At 37.7% G+C, this 27,927-nt stretch overlaps 1 protein-coding gene across 1 annotated transcript; it reads left to right on the top strand.

Moving 5' to 3' along the window:
• The first annotated feature begins 668 nt into the window (after nt 1-668).
• ndufa8 (NADH:ubiquinone oxidoreductase subunit A8) lies at nt 669-9,394 on the top strand. The gene is made up of 4 exons (XM_061734276.1): nt 669-849; nt 4,275-4,438; nt 7,377-7,542; nt 8,858-9,394. Exons 1-4 carry the CDS (start codon nt 799-801, stop codon nt 8,993-8,995), a joined length of 519 nt encoding a protein of 172 aa, XP_061590260.1. The 5' UTR covers nt 669-798; the 3' UTR covers nt 8,996-9,394.
• Nucleotides 9,395-27,927: the final 18,533 nt, after the last annotated feature.

The following is a 27,927-nucleotide window of genomic DNA, read 5'->3' as shown; positions in this document are numbered from 1 at the left end:
GTGCGCGGATTTAACGCGGAACCATAATTCAGGTTTAACCCAAGAGAGCGCTCCAGGACAACGCATCGTTGCCATGGCATCGCGATAACAAGCAATGGAGCTATGGCGAATTATAATATTCACCGAAATTAGTTTATTAAAAGATCATGAAACACAAAGATAAAACAAGAATGGAGAGGGGGTGGGTACTTAAATCACTTTTTAACTTCTTTTTTTTTTGTTTTTATTTTTTTTATGGTGCGCCGGTGAATGTTGCTGCGTTCCATTTACCTCGGAAGTCGGAACTGGGAATGACGTCACAGCCGAGTTATCTGCGTTCCAGTTACAAAGTAGGTAAACAAGTTTGTAGTTCGCATATACCACATGAAAAATGTAAATTACACTATAGCAGCATATATATGCCGAACAATACTTGTATACGACTGATTTAGTGTGACCAAAACTAGAATGAAGTGCTACGAATTATTACAGAGCTCTCTTCTACTGTTTACAACCGGGGCAGCCATCTTGGAATGTGAACTCGGGGGTGGTGAAGGCTCTCCCACTTTCCCAGTGGGAAATCCCACTTCGTGGGGCGTTCCAGTTGAAAAATCCGACTGGGAACTAGGAAATCCCCACTTCCGAGGACAAATGGAACGCGGCACAACACCGGTGAATGTGATTGCGTCATCAGCCTGCGCCGGCCCACTGACCTTCTCTGTATTGTCGCTCCGTCCGCAACCTGACGAGGACCTTCAATGTTCTTTTGACAGCTATACTTGATCTTCTGCGTTTGCATTAGTGTGCAAGCAAACAGCGATGCCCACGAAGGTGGAAATCCCAACGGCCCAGGAGCTGAAGGTGGATGAGGTGAGTCGCTATCGTTTGTCTCAAAGAGGACATGCTAGGTGGCTAGCCTGCTAATTGGCTCGGTGTTAAAGTTGCAAGATTTACATGATTCAGATAAAGCATGCGCAGAATCTATCGCTTAGTGCAAGTATTCTCTCTTCACGACTGATAGATGAATGACAATAACTGTGTTAGAGTTGGCTTTGTCCGGCCAGGAGTGGGCCTCATTTGTCACATTTCACACTTTTGAGAGGGAAGAATCTCCTGAGAATGGTTTGTCTGGTTTATATTCGCCTGCACTGTCAGGAGTGTTGTTGACACTCACACAGGACTTGTCCTTGGGAGTCAGGTGATCGTTGTCACCACAGCAGCCTGTGTCTTTAGAGAACTATTCAGAGATACAAGGTCTTAGTTTTAGCTGTCGATGTTTAATATGAGTGTATTTCACGTTGTATTTACCTCTAAAAACTTTTTATTCTGTCAAAGGTGCTAAATATAACATTTGGAAAAATCTCACAAAAAAAAACTCAACAAAAACTACTCAACAAAACTAAAGACAAAAGTTAAAAAAAATGCAGATTTCCTTTAGAAAATGTCCTTTTTCATTTCCTTGTCACATATATACATAAGATAAGATAAGATAAACCTTTAATAGTCCCACAGAGGGGAAATTTGCAGTTTACAGCAGCAAATGGGATAGTGCAAAAACAAGAGGCATCAATAGAAAAATAATAACACAGTAATAATAATAACACACTATAAACAGTAAACTGGTATACAATAATAATAATAATAATAATAATAATAAGAAAGATAAATAATAAGAAATACTAGTATATCAAAAGATAACAGACGGATATTTACAGATGGATATTTACATAATTGCACGTTGCAGTGAGTGAAAGATATTGCACATTATTTCCCTTATGTACATTTATTGTCAGGTTGTATGTATGTATACACGTGTGTATGTACATACAGTGTATGTGTGTATATATACATATATATATATATATATATATACATATATATATATACATATATATATATATATATATATATATATATATATATATATATATATATATATATATATATATATAATGTGTGTGTGTGTGTGTGTATAATATGTATATATATATATATATATATATGTGTGTATACAGTGTTTTTCCTGGCTCTAATTGAGGCAGAGGTGGCACCATCCTGATCACACGCGTGCAGGTAAACCGTGCCTTCAACTGGCTCAAGCAAACACTTTTTACAAGATATTTAGCATTTTGGGAGTTCTAATATGATTAAAAATGTATTAATTTATTCTTTATTTCATTAATTGATAAAATAAAACAAACAATTTAATATAAACACAAACATTCCTAAATTGTGAATGAAAGGGAGCAGAAAGAAGAATATTTAATCTGCTCCTTTTTCCCAATAAACCAATTTACAAATAATGAAAATTAGATGTAAAAAAATATGACAATTATCATGTTAAAGCATTATTTTATTAACATAAAAATATAAATACAAATATAAGAACTCAATCATACCAAAAATAAAAAGTAGAACAAGTTACTTTTTAGGTGACTGTCTTATTTTAAATGTAATGATTTTTTTGCACTAGAAATAAAACATATTGACTGGATATAAGACAAATAGTCTTGTTAAGATTTTGAGTTTTTGCAGGGTTTCAGACATTTACTGACAAATCTCGCAACCAGACAGAGAACATTTCAGCTGTGCCCACCCAGACGTGCATCCTGCCCACCGGCGTCTCCATCCCGGCGAGAGTAGAGAGCGGAGAGCGGCTGGTGGTGCGCTGCAGGCTCTAGAGCCTCGGCTACGCCGTAGGCTACGGCGTACCCTACGGCGTAGCCGTGGTAACAGAGCCTGCACGGCACCGCAGCGCTCTGCCAGCCGCACCGGCGCTCTCCGCTCTCGCCGGGATGGAGACGCCTCCATCCCCACGGACCCCCATACTGCTTCCGAGCCGGAGCTGCTGCGGCTCTCCATTGTTGGAGCAATCCGCATATCTATCTCTGCATCTTCCCCACAATTTGACCCTATCATCCAACTGCTGTAGGCAGAATCTGGACCCATCGCAGAACATAACGTTCCTCCTCATGTTGTTGCATATGTTGCCAACACCAGTGCAAATGGGGCTGATGGTGAAGGGCAGTCATGGCAGGCCTCCTGGAAACTGGAAACTCTGAGTCCGAAGATTGGCTTTATGCATAAAATAATGGGGCTGCAAGAGAAGAGAAGAAGAGAAGAGAGACAGCTGCCGTATCATCCTGCAAACCTTGGCTGTAGATCTGTAGAGGACAGCCAACGCTAACTTTGTGCCTGATTGGCATCGACTGACAGATGACAAAACAATAAAGCAAATAATGGATAAGAGAGCTGGTATTCTTACCTTTACATTTTAAAGCATTCTGATATTATCATTTTAATCTTCTAGGATTATTCAGATTTTCTGTCCAATTGAAATTTTCTTTCTCTGAATGGAAATTGACAACTCGTAGTGTAATTACAGTTTATTTACATAGCACAATTCAAAAGTAAGGAGACATTAAACATCATCACATAGCGGAAAATGAAAAGCATGATTTTGAAAATTGAAAGCAATCATGCATGTTATTGGAAATATCAACTTTGTTTGTAAATATATATTTAAAAAAATACAATAAAATAACGTGTTTTTCTTTTCTTTCAAACCTGCAGCAGAAACCAGTGTTGTTTTATTTTCTGTCACTAGAAATCTAAAATTAAAGTGCTTTGTTTCACTCAACAGGTTTAATTACACGTTGAATCAGAACGAAATGGAATTATAGTATATTCCTTATTTTTAGATTGGAGGAATTAGCCTCTATGTTTAAAGGTTTTGGCTGTAAAACTCAGATTTTTGTTCTGATCCACCACATAAAACAATCACACACTCGGCTTGATATTGATCAATTTATCTAACAAAGTTCTGCTGTAAAAAAAAAAACTGTGCAAAGGATAGAAGGATATTTAAGTCAAATGTTCACTTGTAGAGTTTATATACATTTGCTTGGATGAAATGAGTGAGAGTTTAGTCTTTCACTTGACTTATTTACAGCACAGTCAGAACTCTGTGTTTCTGACATAATCTATCTATTAGGAACATCCTGTCTGTGCAGTTTGTGCTATTCTTCATATGTTTCATTACACTAGTACTGAATTTTACCAGTAATTTACATGATGTGAACAAAACATTGCTTGGAGGACTATTTGTTTTTTTATATATTAACGGTTGATTATAACAACTCGCAAAAAAATCTCAAACAATCCAAATCAGCAAGTCGGTCCTTAAAAAAATAAATAAATCAGAATGTGTCTGAAATGTGAAACGTTACTTCATAGTAATGAATTTATTTATTAATATAGCTGTTTTTCATGTTTCTGCCTGGTCCTTTTTCCAGGTAAATGTGTCATCTGCAGTGCTGAAGGCTGCTGCCCACCATTATGGCTCCCAATGTGACAAAGCCAACAAAGAGTTCATGCTCTGCCGCTGGGAAGAGAAGGACCCCAGAAAGTGTCTGGAACAAGGGAGGAAGATCAATGAGTGTGCACTCAATTTCTTTAGGTAATTCATATCTTTGCATTCAACATTTTTATAAATAGGAACAATGTCCAACACCATTGTCACTAATATAGTGTTAATTACAAGTATATTTTTTCTTTTAAGTATATATAAACAGCAGGTCTCTTAAATGTTTAATACAAATATTAACCCAATTATAATGTTAAAGATGTAATTTGTCAACATGAGAACTCATGGATTTAATAAAGTGCTTCATAGACAAGTTGATGGCCAGATTTTGCAATTTGAAGTTTGTCAGGTAAGACTTTACTGCAGATTACACAACGTTCATATGGGGAAGACCAAAGAGTTGTTGCAGCATCACAACACCTGTGCAGGTGGATGGTGGAGTCTGCAAACCCCGTCAACACCATATGAGCTCACCAGTCTGCCAGGTGCCCCACTGAGAAACGGGAGTGATATTGGTGTGTATCAGTGCTGTTTGTGAGGAGAAGACGAATTTAAATGTCTGAATACCAACACGTGGGCCAGAATCGTCCAAGTGACAGAAGCGCGGTCGGTAAGACTAGCATCTTCCAATATACCGGCTTGTGCTTACACTCACAACAGAGTGCAATATTGGTAAAAATATCCCACTCTGAATGTGCTGTGTGACAGGTTCCTGAAAATATTGAAGAGTTTCTCTAACTGAAACACAGCCACAGCGGTGAAGTATGGCCTGATTTACTGCTAAAGACTTACTGTTAAGTTAAGAGGGACTGTTTTACTGTTTTTAAAGTTTTGGTAGGGTATACCAACCAGGATGTTGATTTCTATATCTGGACTTTATATGTAGGAAACAAAGTCTAAGAAGAAATAGGAAATGTGTGTGTGTTTTTTCTGTGCTCCATGTGCTCCAATACCCTCATTACATTTTAAATACATTCTATTGTGGTTTTGTGGTTATAGAGGGTTGGAAACAGAGGTGAGCCTTTAACCCCCAGGGGGATGAATAAAATATCAACTTATTATTATTATTATTACTAAATATATATTTTGCCATTAGTTATCAGTACCACATATCTAGAAAAGGCCCATTTTAATTTATGTTGTAAAATGACTGGCTGTTACTAAATAAATGTTAAGAAATGGATCAGACTATATCAGATTTTTCTATTTAAAAATGTATTGTCCTTGAAGTAGCCCAAATATCTACCTGCATATCCAGTCAAGTTTTTTATTAGTTAAGAAGACTACTCCCCTTGTAAACAGCGGTGGACTGATGTGTTTCTTCAGTCCATGTTGCGTGTTTGAGGTCATGGGGTGGAGTAGTATGCCACGGTAAAATAATGAGCACTCGCTCATAAACACAAGAATATCATCTCTCCCTTTGTTTTTGGCTTGAAGAGAAAATATATCACAACATTTTGCTAAAAAGCGATAGTTGGTTCGACAGAATTATTGCAGAAGGTAGAAGGTTGCTACACTGGTGTCCCTTGCTAAATTGAACAGGGTGCTTGTGGTTAGTGAGTGATTGAAGATGTGGCTGAACTCTGGAGCCTACAGAGCGCAGACTTTGAGAATCCATTTGAAACTTTGGTCAGAAGAGGTCTGTGGTGAAGAGCTGCTTTCTTCTTCTTCTTTAAAAACAACAAAAACAAAAAAACATTACTCAATGATGGACATGTGGGTTAAAAATGTGGTCTGAGGTTGCAAATACAGTTTTTTGGACAGCTGTTCTTTCAGAGTTTGAAGTTGTTAAGTACACAGAGAAGATTTCAGAAGTTTCCTGCTCTGTGTTTTGTCCTGCTATTAAGCCTTCAAAACGAGCTGCAGAGTCCAGTTAGAATAATGCAGAAAACTGTCTGGCCAAGTAGAAGGATTAGTAATTTAAAACTAGGGCCGTCAGAGCAAAAGAGAAAAAGCTGGTGGTACTTGGTGACATTCTGGGATCGAGGTTAGGAACTAGAGTGTATGAGGAAATAAAATAATGGGGTTAAACATGATTTGTCCAACTGAGAGGAAATGTTTTTTTTTTTTTTTTTTTTTTTTTTTTTTCCCCTTCCAAATTCAGGATAGCTCAGACATGACTACTAATAGTTTTATAGTTTTTAGTTGCTTGAACCATATACCCACATTGTTGCATACAAGATAATTAAGAAATTCTGGTTAAAAAAAGATTTAAATAAATGACTTTAATATATAAGACTAGTTAGGGAAGGCCAGAGTAAATGAAAAGAGTGGGTCAGGTTAGCCTCACTTTTTCAATGTGGGCCTAACCGTGTGTGTATTTTGATTATTTTGATGCAGAGTCTCTGCTTCATCTATTCAAGCTGTATTTCTATGACTGAAAAAACAGCTACTTTGGATTTCGGGTCAAAACTTTAATAATTCCAACTTTACTAAGATTTCATATTGCTTAAAATGTTCTTATTAGAATAGTAATCTTGCATTACTTGTATCATCAGTGCTGTTCACGCTGTTCATGCTTTTATTGTTTTCATAGAAAATGTTTAACAGACTTACATACTATTTTAGTGGTTATTAGTCTGTCCTCTGAACTTGTCAAACATCTTTGTTTGGACAAAAATAATAAATTGTAAATAAGAGCAGACCATGTAAGATGTTTAGAGTGTGACTGAGATGCCCGTGAAGCCATTGTGTCGTTGAAACGTTGGCGAGTTGGTCTGGCATTTGTCACTCCTAACTGCTGCGTCTGTGTTTACTGAAAGTTAAAGACCAAGCTTTGTCCTGATGCCCGCGTATTAAATAAGGAGCTCTTGTGAGTGTGTATCAAACAGGTCTTGTTTTTGGTTCCTTTAGAAAGAAAAAAAAAAAAAACACACCAAAAGTACCAGCAATTATTTTAATGAGAACAGACTTAAGAAAGTTTAATTGCGCCAGGGGCCTGGTTTGATTCTCTTGTGTTTTTTGACAACTGCCAGCCACCTCTAGGACATTTGAGTCTGATTCAGATGTCTGCCTGCACTGTGCCTTTCAGACAAATCAAGGGGAACTGCGCTGAGTCCTTCACTGAGTATTGGACCTGTCTGGACTATTCCAACTTGGCAGAACTGCGTCACTGCCGTAAACAGCAGCAAGGGTTTGACAGCTGCGTCCTGGATAAACTGGGCTGGGAGAGACCTGAACTGGGAGATCTATCTAAGGTGAGACTCTAGAGGTGCTGCCTGCATTTATAACATGAGAGCAGCTCTGTTGATGAGCTCTATTCTTGCTGATTGTGGACTTTGATAGTAGCACTGATTGCGTTGAGGGCGGGATGCAGTTCAGGAGTTAGAGATGTCAGACCGTTGTTAGTTCGATCACTGACTTTCACAGTCCTTGGGCAAAATACTGAACCCCACAATCCTCTGGGCATATGTATGACAGAGGACACAATCACTAATGGAAGTACCGTATAGACCTGTGTAACTTGTAGTGTAAAAGCACTTTTAGTATCCAAAAACATGTAAAGTGTGCAAAATGCAGGCAATCTATTTGTCTGAACGTTATTTGTAAATGATACATTTTATGGTGCTTTGTGTTATCTGCTAATTTTAAGGCAAGGCAGGTTTATTTGTGTAGAACATTAACATACGATTTAAAAAAAAATGCATTAAAAGTAAAAGAGTTTAAAAGTAGTAATTAAAGACAGACATAAGTTAAAAAGAATTTAAGAATAATTTTAAGAAGGAGACTTGAGCAGGGCACTCCTGGGGTTGGCAGAGGGAGAGCAATGCCCAGGATTGACTTAGGTAGGAGCAGGGAATACAAATATTAATACAAATAATGAGATGAAAGAAATAAAGTTTGTAGTGCATGATGGTGGATTGCTGAAATGCAGCAGTAAATAAAAATGTTTTCAATCTTGGCTTAAAGCATCTGAGACTTTCAGCAGCCCTGATGCATTCTGGGAGTTTGTTCCACAGGTGAGGTACATAAAAGTTGAATGCTGTGAAGGCTGAGGCAGCAATGTTCCAAACTAGACAAGAGAGGTTTGGACATTTTATGCTGCATTTAAAAAGACACACCTGAGAATCTTTTATTGGTCATAATCAACCTCCAAAGGAAGCAAAAACCTTATTCTGTGACTTAGATTTCCCATGAAAAGTCTCTTATGGCATCATTTTACAATTTGATTTCACAAAATAAATGAAAAATACAATACATTTCTTGAGATAATAGGAAGAAAATATATGATGAATTCAGTGGAGAAGAGAGTGTCACCCAGTTTGGCGGGTGCCTGCCGTTAATATTTTCTAAAAATCATATTTTAAGTTTTTGTTTTTAAATCTTCATCTTGGTCTTGTACTTTAACACATTTTAAATAACTTTTAAACCAATCATTTAATGACCTTGGGCACCAACGTGGCACACTTGGAGAAAACTTCTCAGTTACTTCAGAAATGAACATCTCTTCCAGTGAGCCTTTGTTTGACGGCGACATCAAAAGTTACAGTCTGTGTTCTTTTCCCTCTACAGGTGACCAAAGTGTCGACTTCGCGGCCGCTCCCAATAAACCCGTACCATTCTAGACCTCGTCCTGAGCCCAACCCAATCATGGAGGGCAAACTGGAGCCTGCCAAGCATGGCAGCAGGCTATTCTTCTGGAACTGGTGAAGCCGTTCCTGACTAAAGGAAAAATACAATTGTCACCCTCCAAAGTCATGGGTTCTGTCCAAAAACAGCTAAACTGCTCGTGAGTGTTGACAGATCGACTACACCTCAAGAGTTTAAATCTTGAATGCTTATGCAAACGTAAGCATTCAAAGCACCGGCCTTGGCACGTTTTGGTTGGATTTGGACAGAACTCATGTCTGAACAGTGTTTTTTTCAGGGTGCCTGAACAGCGGTACCTCCAAGTTTGTCTAACAGTTTGATTAAAAGAAAGACACGTTGATGATTGTCAGAACAAAGTCCATGAATCCATACATGTTTCCGGTCCACTTCTGTAAATGTTAACAGTGAACAAAAGCAACACACTGATATGTTATCAGATAATAAAGATATAAATTATAATCCTGGAATTGTGTTATTATTATGCCTCATGATGGGATCAAAGATCCTAACTTGCAAATGTCGAGGCTTGAGAGCCATAAATGTGCATCTGCGTTTTGTCAGTTCGTGTTGTCAGACTGATGCAGGTTGAGGTTGGAGGTCAAGGCCCAGGGTCACTACCTGCAGCCAGCAAGAGCTGCTTCTGCTTCCTCCTTTTCTCTCAGCTCACTTCCTGCCTCTGACCTGCACTGGAAGAAGACCAGAGAGGGAGTGTGCGTAGATTCACGGCAAAGTATGTTATTGCTGCCGGCATGTGTGTTTGTGTGCAGACATGCTTTCACGACCTTGGATGGAAGATGTGAAATCAAGTCAAGGTGGACTGTGCCAGTGAGCCACATATGCACACGTACCCATGCTATCACCAGGAGTCCACCAAACATCAGAGTTGATCTTCAGTATTATGAGGGAGATCATTTGTTTACATGACGGTTTATACTAGTAATAGTAGTAGTCGTTATTTGATTACTGTTAGATTGTTTGACGAGGCAAGTCTTTAACCCTCGACTGCTTTCTCCTGGGGTCTTTGTTTTTTCAGGACCCAAAAAGACAAGGAATTTACTTTGAGTGAAGTTTGACAGCTCTGCTGGCTATTACTTTGATTTTATTCAGAATATGTAAAAATACACATGCTTGTTATGATTTTGCTTATTCTAGATGGAGCACTGATATAATGCCTGAGCATGTTTTCTGTGCTGCATGTTCTCCACATTTTTCCCACATTTAAAAAAAAATATATACCGTATAAACATTAAGTTCAGGAGAGCAGTGCTGTAACTGATTTTCAAAAGCAAACCTGCATTTAGACAGAAAACATTTTTTATTTTTCTGCAGGGCGTGACTGACAGTAGTTTCAGAAATCCCCTCACGAGGTGTGGTCTGAATCTGTCGTTTGCACAGGAAATCTGACAGACCTCCTTCTGACCTGGACAGGGGGACAAAGAGATGTAGGGAAGAAGGGATGCAGGGAGGAAAGGAGGTGTGGACAGCGGGAAACACGAAGGAGAAAGGGCCGACAGGCGGGAGGCGGCGAGGTAGAAAAAAAGGGAAGAAAGGAAAGAGCTGCCAGAGAGGTGAAGATGGAGAAATTAAAGAAGAGGAAAATTGAATACATTTTTAAAGAAAAGGTATAAAATTAAGGGGAAACTGTAAAAGTATAAATACGCTGAGATCTGGAGTGATCAAGGTGGGAGGAGGACTTGAAAGGGGACAAATGGGAGCGAGGGCTCTGAGGTGGTTCGGTGGCTGGCGGTGAGGCCCCAGGGCTCGTGTCAGGCCCGTCTCCATGCGACTTGCAGGAAGCAGAGGGTCATCGTTGTTTGACACAGCACCTCCACAGGAAACGGGCTCTGGCACAGGAAAGAAATACAATACAGGGCTTTCATAAAGCTACAGCCCGCCTGGGAGACCAGTGCGTTAAAATACTCAAACAGCCCGGCCTGTTCATTACACATGACTGTCAATATTCCTATTGTTCAGTGTCAAGTTTGACAAAATAAAAAAAAGAATGTTTGAAGTGGTGTTGAACCCCAGCGGTCATGGCTGGAAGAAACTTTTCTTTTCCATGTTTGAAATCGCAGATGGAGTTCAAGATCACTTTTTTTTTTTTTTAAGTTAACGGTGGATAACTGTTTATTCTTGTAAGCATGTTTGTTCAAAATGTAACATTTCTAATGCATTATTAATTCCTCACTTCTGTGTCTTGAGCTCTGATGAATCAGAACATGTGGGTGCACTCCGCTGGACAAACTCAGAAACCTGGGCGCATTTGATTTGTTTATGCTGGCGGTCCTTCCAGCCTATTGGGCTCTGATCTTTTAGACAGTACACGTCGTCAAGTGTTGCTTTCATGTGTCCCATCGTCTCCCTCATGCTGCACGGGTTGACTTTGAAGTGACATGCAGGTTGCTGCATAAAACAGACGCCCACCAAGTCACAAGTACCACCACTGCATCCAACGCCAGCACTCAACGGAGGTTACTAATCTGAGAGCTTCAAAAGATTAAGCCTCTTAGGAAACACTCACACACTTGCACATGTGTGCACTCGTACAGGAGACATTGTTGGTTTTAACCTTTGTGTTTTTTGGAAGAGGGCCTGCAGCCATCTTTACATGAGACAGATGATATCAGCGGTAAAGGTGTGTGGGGTCAAACTCAATTGATTTGAAGATGAGTCAATTTTCATGGGGGGAACTCTTACATGTGAATCAAAGTTATCAAAGAAAACTGAAGGTTTTTTCCTTAATACTTATTTCCTCAACATTTTAATGTGACTCTGGAGTTTAGCCAATTAAGACTGGATGTATATGCACCTCTTCAGACCTGGAGCAACATTGCATGCTCCATCCTTTCAAAATTGAGATGCCTGTTAAAGCACAAATTATTATTATTGTTATTATTGTTATTATTATTATTATTATTATTATTATTATTATTATTATTATTATTATTATTATTATTATTATTTTATTATTATTATTATTATTATTATTATTATTATTATTATTATTATTATTATTATTATTGTTATTATTATTATTATTAATTAATATAATAATAATAATAATAATAATAATAATAATAATAATGGGTTTTTTAAGCAAAGCCAGCCAGAAATCTACACAACTGCAGATAACTTTCAAAAATTGAATAATTTTAAATCCCCTCACCCAGAGCCATCCACAACCTTGTTTCCACAAGATTTTAAAATGTCGACATGATGACAACAGAAACTTCAATAGCAAACAGAAACCGCAGCCAGATGTATAAATGGTGCATGTAATAGGGTTTTACGGGTTTGAATATGACAGGTACTTAGGTTTTCTACACAACTTGTACTGTTTTGTGTGCTGTGTTGGTTATATCCCCCTTTTTTAGTAAGAGGATGAGCACTTTGGTTGTTCAAATATCAAGCTAAAATTTTCTAGTGGATAAGCTTATTTCCTCCCCCAAATGTTTCACTGATTTATCCTCAAAAAAGGTGACAAATCAAGAGGGGAAATCAACATTTAGTGTCTCAGTTATGTTTTGGGCCACCCTGTGGTATCAGAATAGCTTCCCTTCCATCAAGATAGGGTGATTTCCTCATTGTATAAAATGTAAAATGCATATTTGCACTTTCCTCTTGTGATGTTAAGAAAATCTCACAATAAAGCAATCTAATGGCTCTATTAGATAGCCATTAGATTGCAGTTTATGACCAAAGGGTATTCCATAGTCTATAGAATAATACCCTTTGGTCATAGACTGTCTGCTATTTGGTGCTGGGATGACTTTTTGGTTTGCTGCTCCATAAGTTAAATTACATACGCTTTTAATTTACGTCTTAGTCCAGGTAGCAGAGTGATTCACACATCATAATTTGCACCACTTTTATTATTATTATTATACCAGCCGCTTTACATGCTGTCCATATTAACCTCTATTTGTTCAAGATGAATTTTCTACTCCGTAACTCTGCCTCCAGACTAATAACATATGCAAACATCAAATGGGATGATGTGCCAAACTTAGAGGAAACCCAACTGAACATTGTGCACACGCACAGATAGAGATCAGAGGTCCTGACAGCGTGTTCAGCGTGGTGACGGAGTGATGACCGTGACTTGTGTTTTGCATTCCAGCCCGGCACGCTTCACAGCCGCTCTTTTTGTGCTGCCGCTTTGCCCGTGAACGCCACGCTTAAGATAACATTTAAGAGATTTAAAAGGTTTCGGTCAAGGTGCTTGGCGGCTGAAAACAAGACGGAGCAGGGCGGCCCTCGCCTCACGGCACACTAATGAAGCCGAGACCCACGCAGGGACTCACTGTTCGCGCGTAAACAGTCTTGGATAAATGCACCGGCAAAAGGCAAGCAGGCGCATTAACAGCGGGCGCAAATGTCCTCTCTAGGGTTGCCACCTTTCAGAAATAGAAATAAGGGACGCCCTGATTTCAGCAGCGCAGGAGCCAAAAAAAAGCCCCTAAACTTCTAAACTGAATAAAAATGTGTTTATTTTATATGAAAAAACAAAATGCTTTGATTTAAAGTTTAAAGTGCTTTAATAGCATTGAACTTGCATGACTGTACAGACAGACAACCATACTAGCAACTGAAATAGCCTCCTATGCTCTGTATGTCCACATCAGCCCAGATGTAATATAGCCTACAGGTGAAGAATATGGTGTAAAAGTTAATTTATTTCAATAATTCAACTAGAATATGGTGTAAAAGTTAATTTATTTCAATAATTCAACTAGAATATGGTGTAAAAGTTAATTTATTTCAATAATTCAACTAGAATATGGTGTAAATGTTAATTTATTTAAATAATTTCAACTAGAATATGGTGTAAAAGGTTAATTTATTTCAATAATTCAACCAGAATATGGTGTAAAAGTAAATTTATTTCAATAATTCAACTAGAATATGGTGTAAAAGTTACTTATTTCAATAATTCAACTAGAATTTGGTGTAAAGGTTAATTTATTTCAATAATTCAACTAGAATATGGTGTAAAAGTTAATGAAAATACGGTACAAATCGCGTCCCGTATTAGTTCAATACGGGACGCAACATTTTTTTCTCAAATAAAGGACAATTCCGTATTTTACGGGACGGGTGGCAACCCTAGTCCTCTCACCAATCATAAATCTACTTAACACAGATGACGTTTCGGACTCTAAGAATTTCTGATAATTACAACACTTTGGTGGGGTTTCTATCTCCTGGAGTACATTTTTTTTAACTGCCAAGGTACAACAGGGCTTTCCTGAGGGCTCAGATATCTCTTGACTGTTTATTCCACATGTTTAAAAATAAAACTCCAACCATTTCTTTTCTCTTCATGTTTATTCTGTGGTATCTGAGCAAATGGACTAATGTAGTACGTGATGAAAAGAGATGTCAAAATGATAGCCTGGCCTGTTGTCACACTGCTTAACACTCAAGAAGTTGTGGTCAGTGAGCCATACACAACTGGCTGTTTATTTTTCTGCAGGTGTGTGTGTGTGTGTGTGTGTGCATGTGTGTATGTTGGAGTATATATAGATATATGGGTGTATGATGGATACAAAGTGCTTGCAGCCTTATGCTGTTTGTGCATTTGAATGTATGTGCTGTGAAGTTCCTAAGTGTCTGTGTGTGTGTGTTTCTGCAGCTCCTTCTGGGCTGGTGTGTGTTTATCTTGGCCTGGTCCCAGACCTTCATCACTTCTCCGCTGATAGCTCCATTCCTCCATCCCTTGGTCCCTCCGGCTATTTACAAGTCTGCCTCAGACTGCCTCTCTCTGTGTGCCAACATCCAATCCTTTTTCCTTTCCGAAAACCCTTCGCCGACTCACTCTTCCTCTCAGCTAAACAAATTAAGTCATCACCAATCATATATCCACATCCACATTTACTCACTCTTTCCTTGGTATTATTGATTGTTTATATGCTCATTGTCCCATGTAGACACAAACATATTATTCATACAGCAAACTTTTTCTTAGGTCTATTTGGACCAAACTCTATCTATCTATCTATCTATCTATCTATCTATCTATCTATCTATCTATCTATCTATCTATCTATCTATCTATCTATCTATCTATCTATCTATCTATCTATCTATCTATCTATCTATCTATCTATCTATCTATCTATCTATCTATCTATCTATCTATCTATCTATCTATCTATCTATCTATCTATCTATCTATCTAATTGCAATAAAAGCACTGTGTTTGTTTCTGTCTCCGTCCAGAATGCCACCTAAATGAATGAATGAATGAATGAATGAATGAATGAATGAATTAATGAATGAATGAATGAATGAATGAATGAATGAATGAATGAATGAATGAATTAATGAATGAATGAATGAATGAATGAATGAATGAATGAATGAATGAATGAATTAATGAATGAATGAATGAATGAATGAATGAATGAATGAATGAATGAATGCATGAATGAATGAATGAAACAGTGGATATTTCATTGTGTTTTGTGGGCTCTTGACTCTGCACAGCTCTTTCAATGACCTGCCAAGAAATGTTAGGTATGGATTGATGACTGGACCATTGCAACTATGTGAATCTTTATTTTCACTCATTGTAACTTGCTCTGTGCTCAGGATCATTGCATGACCTCATTATATCTGAGCTTTAGCTGCCAGACAGTTGCCCTCAGATTTGCCTCTCAAATACTTACAGCCACCCAACACCCACCAAAGTGAAAGTTTAAAAATACAGTTTTATCTCAAAAAACTGTTTCATCAACTGCAGAGGACACAAATGTGTTAGAGGCCTAGGATACAGAGGAGTTCATGTTCAGTGACTGCAAGGTACCCAGCTTCTGATTTTCATCAAACATGATACTGTGCTTTATGGTCAAGCATCTCCAAACATCCCCACTTTGGTCTCATTTGTCCAAAGCACATTATTCCAAAGTCTCTCAAAGTCTTTTTGAGAGAGGAAGCTTTGGCAAAGCCGTCCAAGACTTCAAGCCTCAACTTTTTGTGTTTTAAACAGTGCAGCAAAAGTAACTGTGCCTTCATTGACATTAACATTTAGGATGCTAACTGTGGCATGTAGAGTTTGCCATGTAGATCCAGATGTTTTTATTTTTTGCAATATTTCTAAAGAATTCTTGGGTTGACACCTAATTCTGAAAAGACAGATCACTGTCTTGAATCTACAGAATTGTTTGATAATGGGCTTAAAACCCCTCCCAAATTGCTTATGTTGATCATTACTGATGTCCTTGCTCCTTAGCATTGTGTAAACACACATCTGAATGCTGCAGATCACAAAACTCAAAAAATGTCTGCTTTTACAAAAGGTGGTTGTTGAAGTCAACCAGTTAATCGAGAGAGTTTGACTCGCAGCACATGGTTGATGATTACCGTTTACCATTTTAATTCCTATGAAAGCAGAAAAAGATGAACTTATCGTACATCACTCTACTTCCGGCACTCTGACTTCTGTTTTGTCCAGCAAACAATAACAGTGTAATATGTCACGGTTTTTCATCTGTGGTTTTACTATCATCATTTTCTGAGAGGGTGCACACTCATTTTCCCTTCACTGTACAAAATAAGACAAACAACTTAATATGCAACACCACTGTTTCCATGACAGAGAGAAAAAAATGTGAATATGCCATTTTGACGGTCTTAAACCCAATACACAACAGTACGGCTGACATATTTGTGTGATTTTATTTTTTATATTTCGTACCGGAGTTACTGTATACTCCATGTCAGAGTATACAGTTTGGAAGCATAAGAGGTTTTAATAACATTTATGATGGCTTTATTTACATGCCTCAGTAAGTTATGACAGTCATGTCTGTCGTATCACAGTTATTCCTGCACTGTTGTTTACCGGTGTTGATTATGGTTAAAACTGTTAGCAGTTTTGTGACATATTTGATCAATTTCAGCACTGCTTGATTTAACGGTCTTTGTGAATGCTTACTTCTTCATGGCAGTTGATTGTTTTACTGTGCTGAGATTGCACTTTAATGTTGCACGTCCGCTCAGTGAGCAGGCCCTATAACTCACTGCTGCAGCTGTGTTGCCATGCATGGCCCGTCATATTTACTTTTTACACTTCTAGGATTTTATTTGGTCATAACTCGTTGAGTCAGGTTAGATGAAGTCTGCTGGCTGTCAAATCCAACTCAAGCTGAAGTCTCAGTTTTTTCTGCTGACTGTGGAGTGTTTGACTCAACCATTTTGTTCACGTCTGTCTTCCTTTGCATGGGATCTTTTTTTGTATAGATATAGATAGATAGTCTTTATTGAGGGCATTAAAAGAAAAAGAAATAAGAGTTACAATAACAATATAATTATCAATATTTCCCCCCCCTTTTTAACTTTTCATAACATTAATTACACCAAAATAAATAAATAATAATAATTAAAAAAAAAAAAAGTAAATAAAAATAAAAAACAACAGCACACCCTCTCCCCTTCCTTCCCTCATATGGTCAATAGATTACATCATTCAAAATCATTTAACATATGTCTATCAATACTAGAACAAAAATGAATAATAAATTAAATAATCAAGTCCTGTGTAAACACATTCATTAATATAGTCGATGATTCAAATCATCAGTCCATTAAAAGCAAAAAATCCAAAAAAGGTTTTGCATGGGATCTTAAAGTAAAATAGATGATCCGATTATTGCTCCTGAAAACCATAATTTTCTTTCTTTTAACATCATTGTGACTATTGCTGCATTGAAAACACAACAACCACCCTGGAGTCACTTTGCCCTCGTCAGCTCTTGTTATTGATTGTTTGCAGACAATATCATAGCATCAAAGTGGCTCTTACAGAGAGACACCGCGTGTGCACTCAGACACGCAGAGATACACATCAGCCAACGCGCAGCAGTTATAATCCTGCTCGCAGCCAGACTTATCTTATTCCCATGGAATTCCCTGGGAAGTTGACATTGCTCTAATTCTGTTGTGCTTGCGGTTTCTGCAAGGTATACTGGAGCATTCCTCCACAGTGTGTTCATGTAAACAGAGCTAGTTAAAAAGGACACACAGCGGCTCGGGCTGCTCATTTGTGGCAGTGCTCTTCTGGGTGGGTCCGAGGCGACACAGTGCTTGGAAAGTTTTGGGTTTCCTACGCATGTCAAGGTAAGTTAGCTGCTCCCAGTGCCGGGTCGCTCTGGGGCCCTGGTGGGCTATCACTCACACTTCTTTCATTTCCTTCCCGTCCTCCTCCTCCCATACAGCACCTTGTCTGCAGTGACACATGGGCCATCTTATGGCCGTCATCTCTGGTTTAAATGTCAGGTTTGCCCCATTTTCCCCATTTCTGTGTCCCTCTCTCTCTTGCACTCTGGTTTCTGCTCAGATCATTGTGTGTCATAATAGAGTATTCACTTGTCATCTTTAATTCAATTTGCATTAAAGCATACTCTTGCCGGTCCCTAATCGTCTGCAGCCGTAATAAGCCACAGGGAGAGCTAAATTTCATTGCCATTGGTGTTGAGGCTGCATTGATTCATGTTTTATGCCCCCCCCCCACTGGAAATATCATCCTCGCTAAGGCCTTTGCCCAAGCATGTCTTTGAGACAATTAATTGTAATGTCCTTTGGAACTGTGTTCATCTTGTTAGTTGAGTTCAAAGTTTTCCCAACTAAGACAAGAAATTATATAAAAAAAACAACAACAACAAAAAACCCCACATTTTTTTGCATTCTTGTCTTTTTTTTGAGTCCCTGTGTGGTGGTGAGAGCCGATTAAATCCTCCCATCTTCCCAGTTCATTCATTCATACATGAATAATCTCAGCGTTTTAGCATCCTCGGCTAAACAAGCACAGTTACTACTCTGTTGCTTAATTGTGAATGCAGGCAGTTTGTGAGTACAAAACTAAAATAACTTTATGCAAAAGAAAAATAAACTGACAGGGATTTTTCCTGAGAGGAAACCTTCAGTTTACTATATGACATGTTTCTTAATAGTGCTAAAGTGTTCAGTGTTCTTTAAATAAACAATGTGGAGTTTTGCATAGTGGGGCATGAAAGAATGCAGGAGTCCCACCGCCCCTCGCACACATGTCAGCAATTTGGCTGCCTTGTGTATTTTGGATGTTGAAAAAAAAAGGAACATTTCAAAGTAAACGAAAGAAGGAAAGTCTTATCCGCCTGGCAGCTGCACTCTGGACCAAATTGCTTTCAGCTGATGCGCTGCAGCTCCAACTTGCTTGGGTAATGTCAAGTGATGCATTGCAATCCTGAGAAAACAACGCAGACAAAAAATAAATAAGGAGGAAAAAAAAATTCTGGAAAGTTCCAGTGCTTATTCAGACAAAGGCCACGAACGTTCAACAAGCAGACATACTCATGAAACTTTTATTTTCAGTTTTCATTTGTATTTGGCCATACTGAGAATAAAAACATTACTGATTCTACCTTGCTGTACATTTATATTAGAGAATGTATGCATTTGACAGACTTACAGCTTCAAATATAGCAGGTATACATAGTACAAATGAAGAAAAAAATATATTGTGAGCGTGAGAAAACCTTTCTTTGCCAATAAAACAAAACTCTTTGAGCATAAAAAAATACATCAGTAACAAAGGTTTGGAGATGAAAAGCTTAGTCAGTGATTGAGTAGATTAGAATAAACTGTATTTTTCCTCCTTACCTCATAACTGTTTAGGGCACAGTGATGTCAGTAATACTGAATGCAAAATGCTGATAAGTCCTATGTTTGTAAAAAAAACTAAATGCAAATCAAGCATCATGCAGGGACAGGGATGCTTAAAAAAATACACAGTAATGATAAATCTTTTAGGACATACCAGAACACACAAATAACCAGGGCCTAGAAAACACACTGTAAATATAGTTTATATACTGTATGTAGCATACACATACCTTCTTTTAAAGTGTCATGATCATTTCTTCACTCTCTGGCTGTTTCTCTTTTTTTTTCTTTGAAAGGAAACTGAAGTGTTTCCCAACATTTTTCAGTCCAGCATTCTGGTTCATAAGCTGTTCTGTGCACCTTTTATGACCTGTAGGAAGTAATCTTTTCTAATAACTTTAATATGCTCCAAATGACAACGTGGATGTAGATGAAAAGGAAAAAAACAAATCTCAAGACACCTCAAGTTAACTTAAACCTTGTAAATACAAAATCTATTATAAAAAAGAAAACAAAGAAAAAACTGATTTAATACCTGTTTGAAAACACAGATGTTGTTCCGCAATTTTCTAATATTTAACTTTGGGAGGTGGACAGAGAACATCTGGTCATTTACATCACATGCACAACTCCGTGTTGGATAGATAATCCTAATAAATCCCATAAAATACATATCCCTGGTGAAAGACCTTACTTAAACATAGACTTTCCTCTGGCGTATAAACGTTTGACCGAGGTTTTATTAGACATGTAATAACAAGTAATAAATGACTAAAAACTTAAATAAAGTATTAATTAACTGTAACTCCAAAACATGTCGGATAAATCTACGTAGGAAGTGAGAATTTTGAATATCAATGAAATGTGTAAAACCAACCTGATCTCACAAAAATCCGTGAAATGCCCACGACCTCTTACCACTATTTTCCGTGGTACCAACACGGAAAGTGGTATAATTCCGTGTGTGCATCACGGATATTGTACCATGCAAAGTCAATGGGATCCGTGGTCGTGATATATACACGGATTATGACATTATTATTATTTATATATTATTCATTGTTATAGTAGCTAAATTATGCGTTTTTGTCGCACAAGGTACCGTTTGTTACTATCAGTTTGTAAAAACACGTTTTTAACGCTGTTTTAGCAGTGTTTTATTGAGTTTTAATGGGAGCACCATGGATATAGTACTATACAAAGTCAATGGGTTCCGTGGTCGTGATATATACACGTGTGAGATCAGGTTTCTGTGAGATCAGGTTGTGTAAAACATGCATTTTTTGTTGCAGGTGCTGCTCTGATACAACAATTCTTCTCACGATTCTCTAGAATGAGACTTTTTTTTCTTTTTCATGTATTTTGTGCTGAATGTTGTTCTGAGTTATCATGCTTGAATTCAAACACATCTGAGGACTGCATAAAACCTTTAAACATGTCATGATACGAGTGTGGTTATGATGCATCACACAGCTTCACAAATACCGTCAATGAATTTGTCTGCTTTCATTTTCACAACTGACTTAGATGCGGACATGAAGATTATGTGGTCAGCATCTTCCGCCCTATACGGTCAAGTGAATACCAAGACTAAGTATTTTTTAATTGTCTCTGAGGAAAATACAACCCCAGAACCTTGTCAGTTTTAGACACGAAGAACTAACAGACAAAATATCTGCTTCATCTCACCATTCCAGCTCCGACAAAACACTTCCCCATCATGATTTAGCTCTGTAAAATGTGTACTTTTTTTTGCTACAGCAATACAAATAGTGGTTAAAAAGAAATGTGTGTTTTGGAAACCTTGGTTGGAGCCAAATAAACCAAGAAGAACGGAGCGAGCTGTGTTGGGTAACAAGAACACAACAGGTTCACTCGGTCTCTCTGCTTGTCCGTCTTTGTTTACATTCTGCTGGAAGCGGGAATCTGGAAGTGTTTGGGCCTCTCCGACTCACTGGGAATTATCAGACAATTCATATTTTAAACTATTTTGATATCAATGCTGTGGAGAATTGCTGTTTCCCTGAGAACTGGACTGGCCTCTGGGCTCTGGGGCCTCCTCTACACCACCAGAAGGATAAACAGAGGGAGGGGAAAACAGAGGGCGGGGAAAAATGTGCGGGTTGATGGCAAGAGAAGGAGAGCGACCACTGTGGTACTCACCCCGTGGATATATTACTACAGATAAAGACAAATACATTAAAAAAAGTACAATTGATCTGTTGTTGACGTGCCACCGTAGAAATCTCACAACTTCAACGTTAAACAAACTTTAATAAAAACAGAGGAAGGACATTTGAAGAAATAAAAAGTCAGTTTTTCACTCTGGCCTCAAGATAGAAAAGCTCAGAAAAATCTAAAAATCGAGCACAGAGATCATAGTTTAGTACTGCTGAGGTGAATCTGAAGTCACCTCGGCACTACTGGTGAGTAGCTAGTTCTTGGTTGAGGTTAAAGGTGCTGGATTTAGAGGGGGACGTTCAGCTGACGTTAATAAAGTGAGTACTTATTATGTTTCACCTTGAACTTAAATCGCCTGAAGCTGTGTGTGTACGTGTGTGTGTGTGTGTGTGTGTGTGTGTGTGTGTGTGTGTGTGCGTGTGTGTGTGTGTGTGTGTGTGTGTGTGTGTGTGTGTGTGTGTGTGTGTATTGCTTGCTTAAAGTGATCCAAAACTGACTGTTTGTATTCCAAGCTATTCAATTTTTTATTTATTTATTCAAGAATTAGCCCTTTAATCTAAATTTTCTGCAGCTTCGGTACAGTAAAACGACATAAAATCTACATCTACATGGCAGAAGAAAGTGTATATTTTAATCCAGGTGGTAGCTCACTTACAACCATACTTAAATGCTGCTTGAAGTAGTTTTTGTCTTCTTCACATCAAGGTGTACATGAAAAAATGGATCAAATTACAAAATAAGAGACAAGCACATCTTACATAAACCAGGTAAAAATGTAAAGCAGTTATTTATAGATGCAAGTAGAGCAATTACATTAAGGAACTTGGTTGTTGCTGATTTAATAACAATGATCTTATGATGTAAATACATGAACGTACTCTATCCGTGTACCAAATAGATGAATTTACTTTTGCTGTATTTGATACATTTTAAATACAATTTATAATAGATGTTACAGCCATTCCCGGTGCAAAAATTCCCCCTCAGAAGGAAAGAGTTGGAATGGCTTTCAGGACTCTTTAGCACATAGATGGGTCACATGACCCTAATAATTACATTCATGAGCCCACACATACAGTACACACTGGCTAAATGGACCCACACACTTTAACTCACAAAGATGCTAACACACAACCACAGTCATTTATTCAGTTGAAGATTTTATTTTATTTTATTTTATTTATTCTCCAGCGTTTATGAAAATATCTTTTATAGATTTTTTTTTCTAGAAAGTGTTTTTTTAACATTCCTTGTATTTCTCTTGCTATTTTCTAAATGAATGGACAGCAATGAATACATAAGTTTGGGTATTTCATAAATAGAAATAAACATGATTTTAGTGTGATAACTATCATTTACTGACTATCAGGTAGGCTGCCGCATGTAAACACACACGCGTAGTGTAAAAAAAGAAGTTGTTTTTTAAAATCAATTTTTAATTAATTCAGCCTATATGAAACCTACAGAAAAAAAGCAACAGAAAAACTGCCTGGTCATACACTTTCAGAGGTAGAAATGAAGGAAATACATTTGTAGATCAAAGATAATAATAAAAACATATTGAAATAAATTAATCAAAGAAAAAAAAAAACGAACAAACAAACAACAAGACAAGAAGAAATTAAAAGTGTAGTCATGTTTTAGGGGGAGAAAAAACAAACACTGGAGATATATACACTTTATGCAAAGTTAAATAGTTTAGCTTCTGATTAAGGACAATTTCCGGCCGATGTAATGACAGAGCACTTGAAACAGCATTTTAAACAAATCATGTTCTGACTCTGGCTTCACTCCAAGGGGCAAATTTGAGCTCGCTGGCTTTTGAACAATGATGCCAAATGATTTGATGTATGATACAGTGCCACAGTTCCTCACTGAGAACTGCTTTGCCCTCTCATCCATCTCTCCTTTTCTTGCTTCATTACCGGAAGCAATCACGCTATCTCAGTGACGAACAAGCAGTTTGACCGCATGATATCACCTCTTTAGGAAAACAAGATGGAGCGCGTGTTGCTTGCTCTCACATGCGACCAATTATTTTACACCAAGGTCTGGCTAGGGGGGAAATTCTCAGCCATTAGCCCTTTAGTGCAGGGATCATACTGAGGGTAATAGTGACTAAACACTGAATAAACACATTTGGCTAATAGGTCATTCAAACCTGCAGCAGAGAAGGTGAGACTGTTGCTTAAAGTGCTCGGATTAGCAACACTTGCATTTGCATTTATTGTGAAGACATCAAATGCGTTCACAAATATATTTTAGAGAAATACTCAAAACCTTAGTTTTTTTTGAAGATTGACACTGTGTAATTTCCAGGGTAATAAGCTACACAGCTATTGGCCGGGTTTCCCAGATCCAACCTCTCTTAAGGATTTAAGAGAGGTTCAAAGAAGGTTTGAACTAAGAGAGAACCCTAAGATATGGGTGTTTCCCAGATGACTTCTTAACACCGTTCTTTAGTTTCGCTCTTTCAGAAGCTCTTTGGAGCAGCTGTCCGGTTCTGAAACCAAATAATCGATGCCAGGCAAATCGATCACCAATCACTATCAGCGCATTTTCACACGCAGCACTGCTACCTAACGCACTAATTCCCTGCTGCCTGTGCGTTATAATGAAAAATTAAGATGATAAATATAATTCAATGACCCTTTTTCATCCAAACGGTGCGTTACTCCGTTATTTCTGGCTACGGTGAGGCTTTTTTTCCCCACACGCAGAAACCGGGAGGAAACGTGGTGGGCGTATGTGTGCGTTCAAAAACATGAGCCAAGAGAAGGCGAGTTTCGCAAATCGCAACGTGGAATTACAGCAATCCCTGGTTTTTCGCAGGGGTTATGTTCCAAAAAGAACCCGTGATAAGTGAAATTCTTTTTACAATTATAGAGGGCTTCAGATTGCAGAGAATAGATCATCCCCGCCACGCACGTATTTCACTGCTCTTCTGATGCTGCTGCATCCCGCAGGTGGGTTTTTTCAAGAGAAGAAAATAGTTATGGGTCGTTGTCTTCGCTCTTTTTTCTTCTGGGCAAAAAGATTCTTTAATATAAACCGACACCATTGATTATATTTGAGACTGTAAGGAACGATTCATCAAAGGATCCCGTTGATCAGCTGCTGATTCCCTGTCATCACATAGATGCGCTCGGGCGCGGCGCAGGAGGATCGGTGTCCCGACTGCCTGGACAGCGCGGTCCGACTGCACGTCCAGGGGACTGAAGTGCTGACGCACGAATGCGTTCATAAAAACAGTTCTGCTTCGCGCACGGTGACGCGGTTGATTTGCAGCGAGAACATGCTGTATAGCAGCCAAATCATCAAATAAATGATATTCATGATGATCGTTTTATTTGTGCGTATAATGCATAAAGCATATACAGGAACACACTTGTTATTCCTTATTTTTCTTTTTTTTCCCCCTCTGCTGTCACCAATAAATGCTAAACAATATAAATCTAAAGTATAAAATAGATCAAAACTTGTGCGGGGTGCATTGTTTTAATATCTCATTGCTTGGTGTAATATTGTTTTGCCTGACGCGGCTGGATCTGTGAGTCTTTGTTCACTAAGATGGTTGTAAAGACTGGGTCAGCAGCATCTTTCATTTCCTTCTTAATGAAAGAGATACTTAAGCTAAGAGTGACTCTGGGAAACGCGATTTTCTTTCACAGGCTCCTTAAGAAGGTTTGAAAGAAGTCTTTCGCTGTTAAGAACTACTTAACTGATCTGGGAAACCCGGCCATTATCTTCTAACTTGGCACTGGAAAACAGCTTCAGCTTTACAGGTAATATCATTCAAGACATTTTGAAACTGTTTCCATCAGAAGTTTCTGTTTTCTGATTGAAATTTGGGCATTACAATTTCACACAAATAGCTCATATGATTGCATGTTTGTCTTTTTGATGTTGTGCATTTTCATGCAATTATTGTTTACTTGAATCTTTGCAGGAAAACCCAGTTTACCGTGAGTGTGTGTCCTGTAAATGTAACAATTGTATGAGATCTAGCATGCTTGTATTAGTGTATTTAGAAATCAATGTATATGACATGGATACATACATATATGGATGCATGTGTGTAAGTTGCATGTAAGTCTGCATGTGTGTGTCTGTCCCCTATATCCTACATTTACCTATGCTGCTGTTTCCTCTTTTCCTGCTTTATTTTGACTAATTTGTGTTTCCAGGGAGTTTCTGAGGTCACAGCAGCATCTGTTGGTACTTTGGTCAATGATGCAAATTAATGACATTTATTATTATTTTCTTTTTTTTTAATACACAAAATTCAAACTACATTTGCTGAGGGGGAACTATATAACCTGTATATTATTATAACTGCTCTTCTCAGTTACAATTATTATGAAAATTTGATTTTTTGTGAGGTAATATTCGGTTCAATTGTGCTCCTTAAGGCTCAAAACGATATACTATATATAAAAAATGCAGGAAGAGCTTTATAAGGAATAGTAATGTTATTCCTTTCTCTAACAAAAACTGTAAAACTGTAAAATTGTATTAATGTATTAATGCACACATAAGAGTTGGTTAGACGCCGGTGTAGATAATCGAAACAGAGCAGACCGATCCACTGAGAGAAAGCACTTCCAATGTAAAGCAGTTAATCAAACTAATGAGCACAAGTGAGCTGAAATTAAAAAGAAACTAAGCAAGAAAACAGAGCAAGACCATGAAAATAGAGATGGATCTGTAAAGGTTTCACATCCGTGGTGAGGTGTGAGAAGTAAAACAAAAAAGGGTCATCGTCGTGTTTATTTGAGACGGCAGTCCTGATATTGCTAGTTCTAAAAATGTAGTCCTGGAAAGATACATGGTATCTATCTGCAATTTATATATGACAATAATGTTCCTGTCATTATCTTTCCTGTAATACCTGTAACTGCCTTATTCTTGAAGATGCATTTGGGTGTTTTAGTCTCAGGTTATGTTCTGAATGGCATTTAATGTGACCATCTACTCATTCTGATGTTGGGGATGTTATGTGGGTACGCAGATGGGTATTCAGGCCAGGCCTCAACTGCCAGTCTGGACCATTCTTATGAGAAATTAGAGCTGAGCTGTTGCTGTTATCTGCCGTCCTCTTTTTAACCAAAAACCACTTCTTCAATTAATTTTGATTTAAGCTCCAATTTGTATTTATTAAATGACACACTGGATCTTCAGTTAGACCGGAAAAAAAGCAGGATATTAATTATGATCACATACTTCGCTAAGAAATGCATACTCTTACTTTGGAAAGATGATTCCCCTCCAACGTTCAAGTTTTTTTTTGATCAAATTTCAGTTTTTTTACCATTGGAAAAATTAACTTTAGAAAAATACAACCGTGCTCATATTTTTCAAGAATTTTGGTTCCCATTACTCTCAAAACTGGATAATTTTTCCAAAGGGGACCAATGAGTATCTTTATTTTTTTTTCGAACTTGTGCCTTATAGGTATGTATGTTTGTATGTATATATGGATATATATATATATATATATATATATAGTTTGATATCGCTGTTGCTGCCATTATATATTTTTTTATTTGTTTTTTATTTATTTTTTTTTAAATATTTATTTAATTTTGTTCTCCCTTAATGTATGTTTTTTTTTTTTTTTTTTTTTTCCCTAGGGTAATTATGGGGAGGGTAGGAATGTGGGTATAATAGAAATCATGCATGTGAAAATGTGAATTGTGAAAATGATTGTGAAATAAAAAGATATTAAAAAAAAAAAAAAAAAACACTTCTAAGTTTCTGCTTTGAGTACATCATACGTGTACGTGTACGGCAACAGCTATGCCACTGTGATGACTCTTTGTGTGCCTGTGCACGATTCATTTAGCAAACTTTGTGCATAAAATAATTAGTAAAATGGTAATATCATTCATTGGTAATATCGCACTCTCCAAAATGTGTGTAAATAACAACCCAGTCTCACATAAAAACGTACCCTGCCTACGTTGGTTCAAAGTGCAAAAACGTAGAGGGGTTACAATAATAGTCCTTGAATTGTTACATTGTTACATTTTTTCTGCCTATTCGTTTTGCGTCCAAGTCACGTGACTTTCAAGATTCTGGCCGTGACACCAAAAAATATGGCGGACATTTCTCATTTTTTTAGTGCTGCTCCTCACCTTCACAGGTTTAACTCTGTCAGCTTACAT

This window comes from Cololabis saira, chromosome 11 (assembly GCF_033807715.1).
Source record: "Cololabis saira isolate AMF1-May2022 chromosome 11, fColSai1.1, whole genome shotgun sequence".
Lineage (NCBI taxonomy): Eukaryota > Metazoa > Chordata > Actinopteri > Beloniformes > Belonidae > Cololabis > Cololabis saira.
The sequence above is the reverse complement of the archived record's forward strand: the minus strand, read 5'-3'. Positions and strand labels throughout refer to the sequence as shown.

What these genes read in the sequence shown, in the direction of transcription:
- ndufa8 (XM_061734276.1), top strand. Translation starts at nt 799, where the DNA reads ATGCCCACGAAGGTGGAAATCCCAACGGCCCAGGAGCTGAAGGTGGAT. An exon ending in TGTGCACTCAATTTCTTTAG is followed by an intron (nt 4,439 to 7,376) that starts GTAATTCATATC and finishes TGTGCCTTTCAG; the next exon opens with ACAAATCAAGGGGAACTGCG. An exon ending in AACTGGGAGATCTATCTAAG is followed by an intron (nt 7,543 to 8,857) that starts GTGAGACTCTAG and finishes TTCCCTCTACAG; the next exon opens with GTGACCAAAGTGTCGACTTC.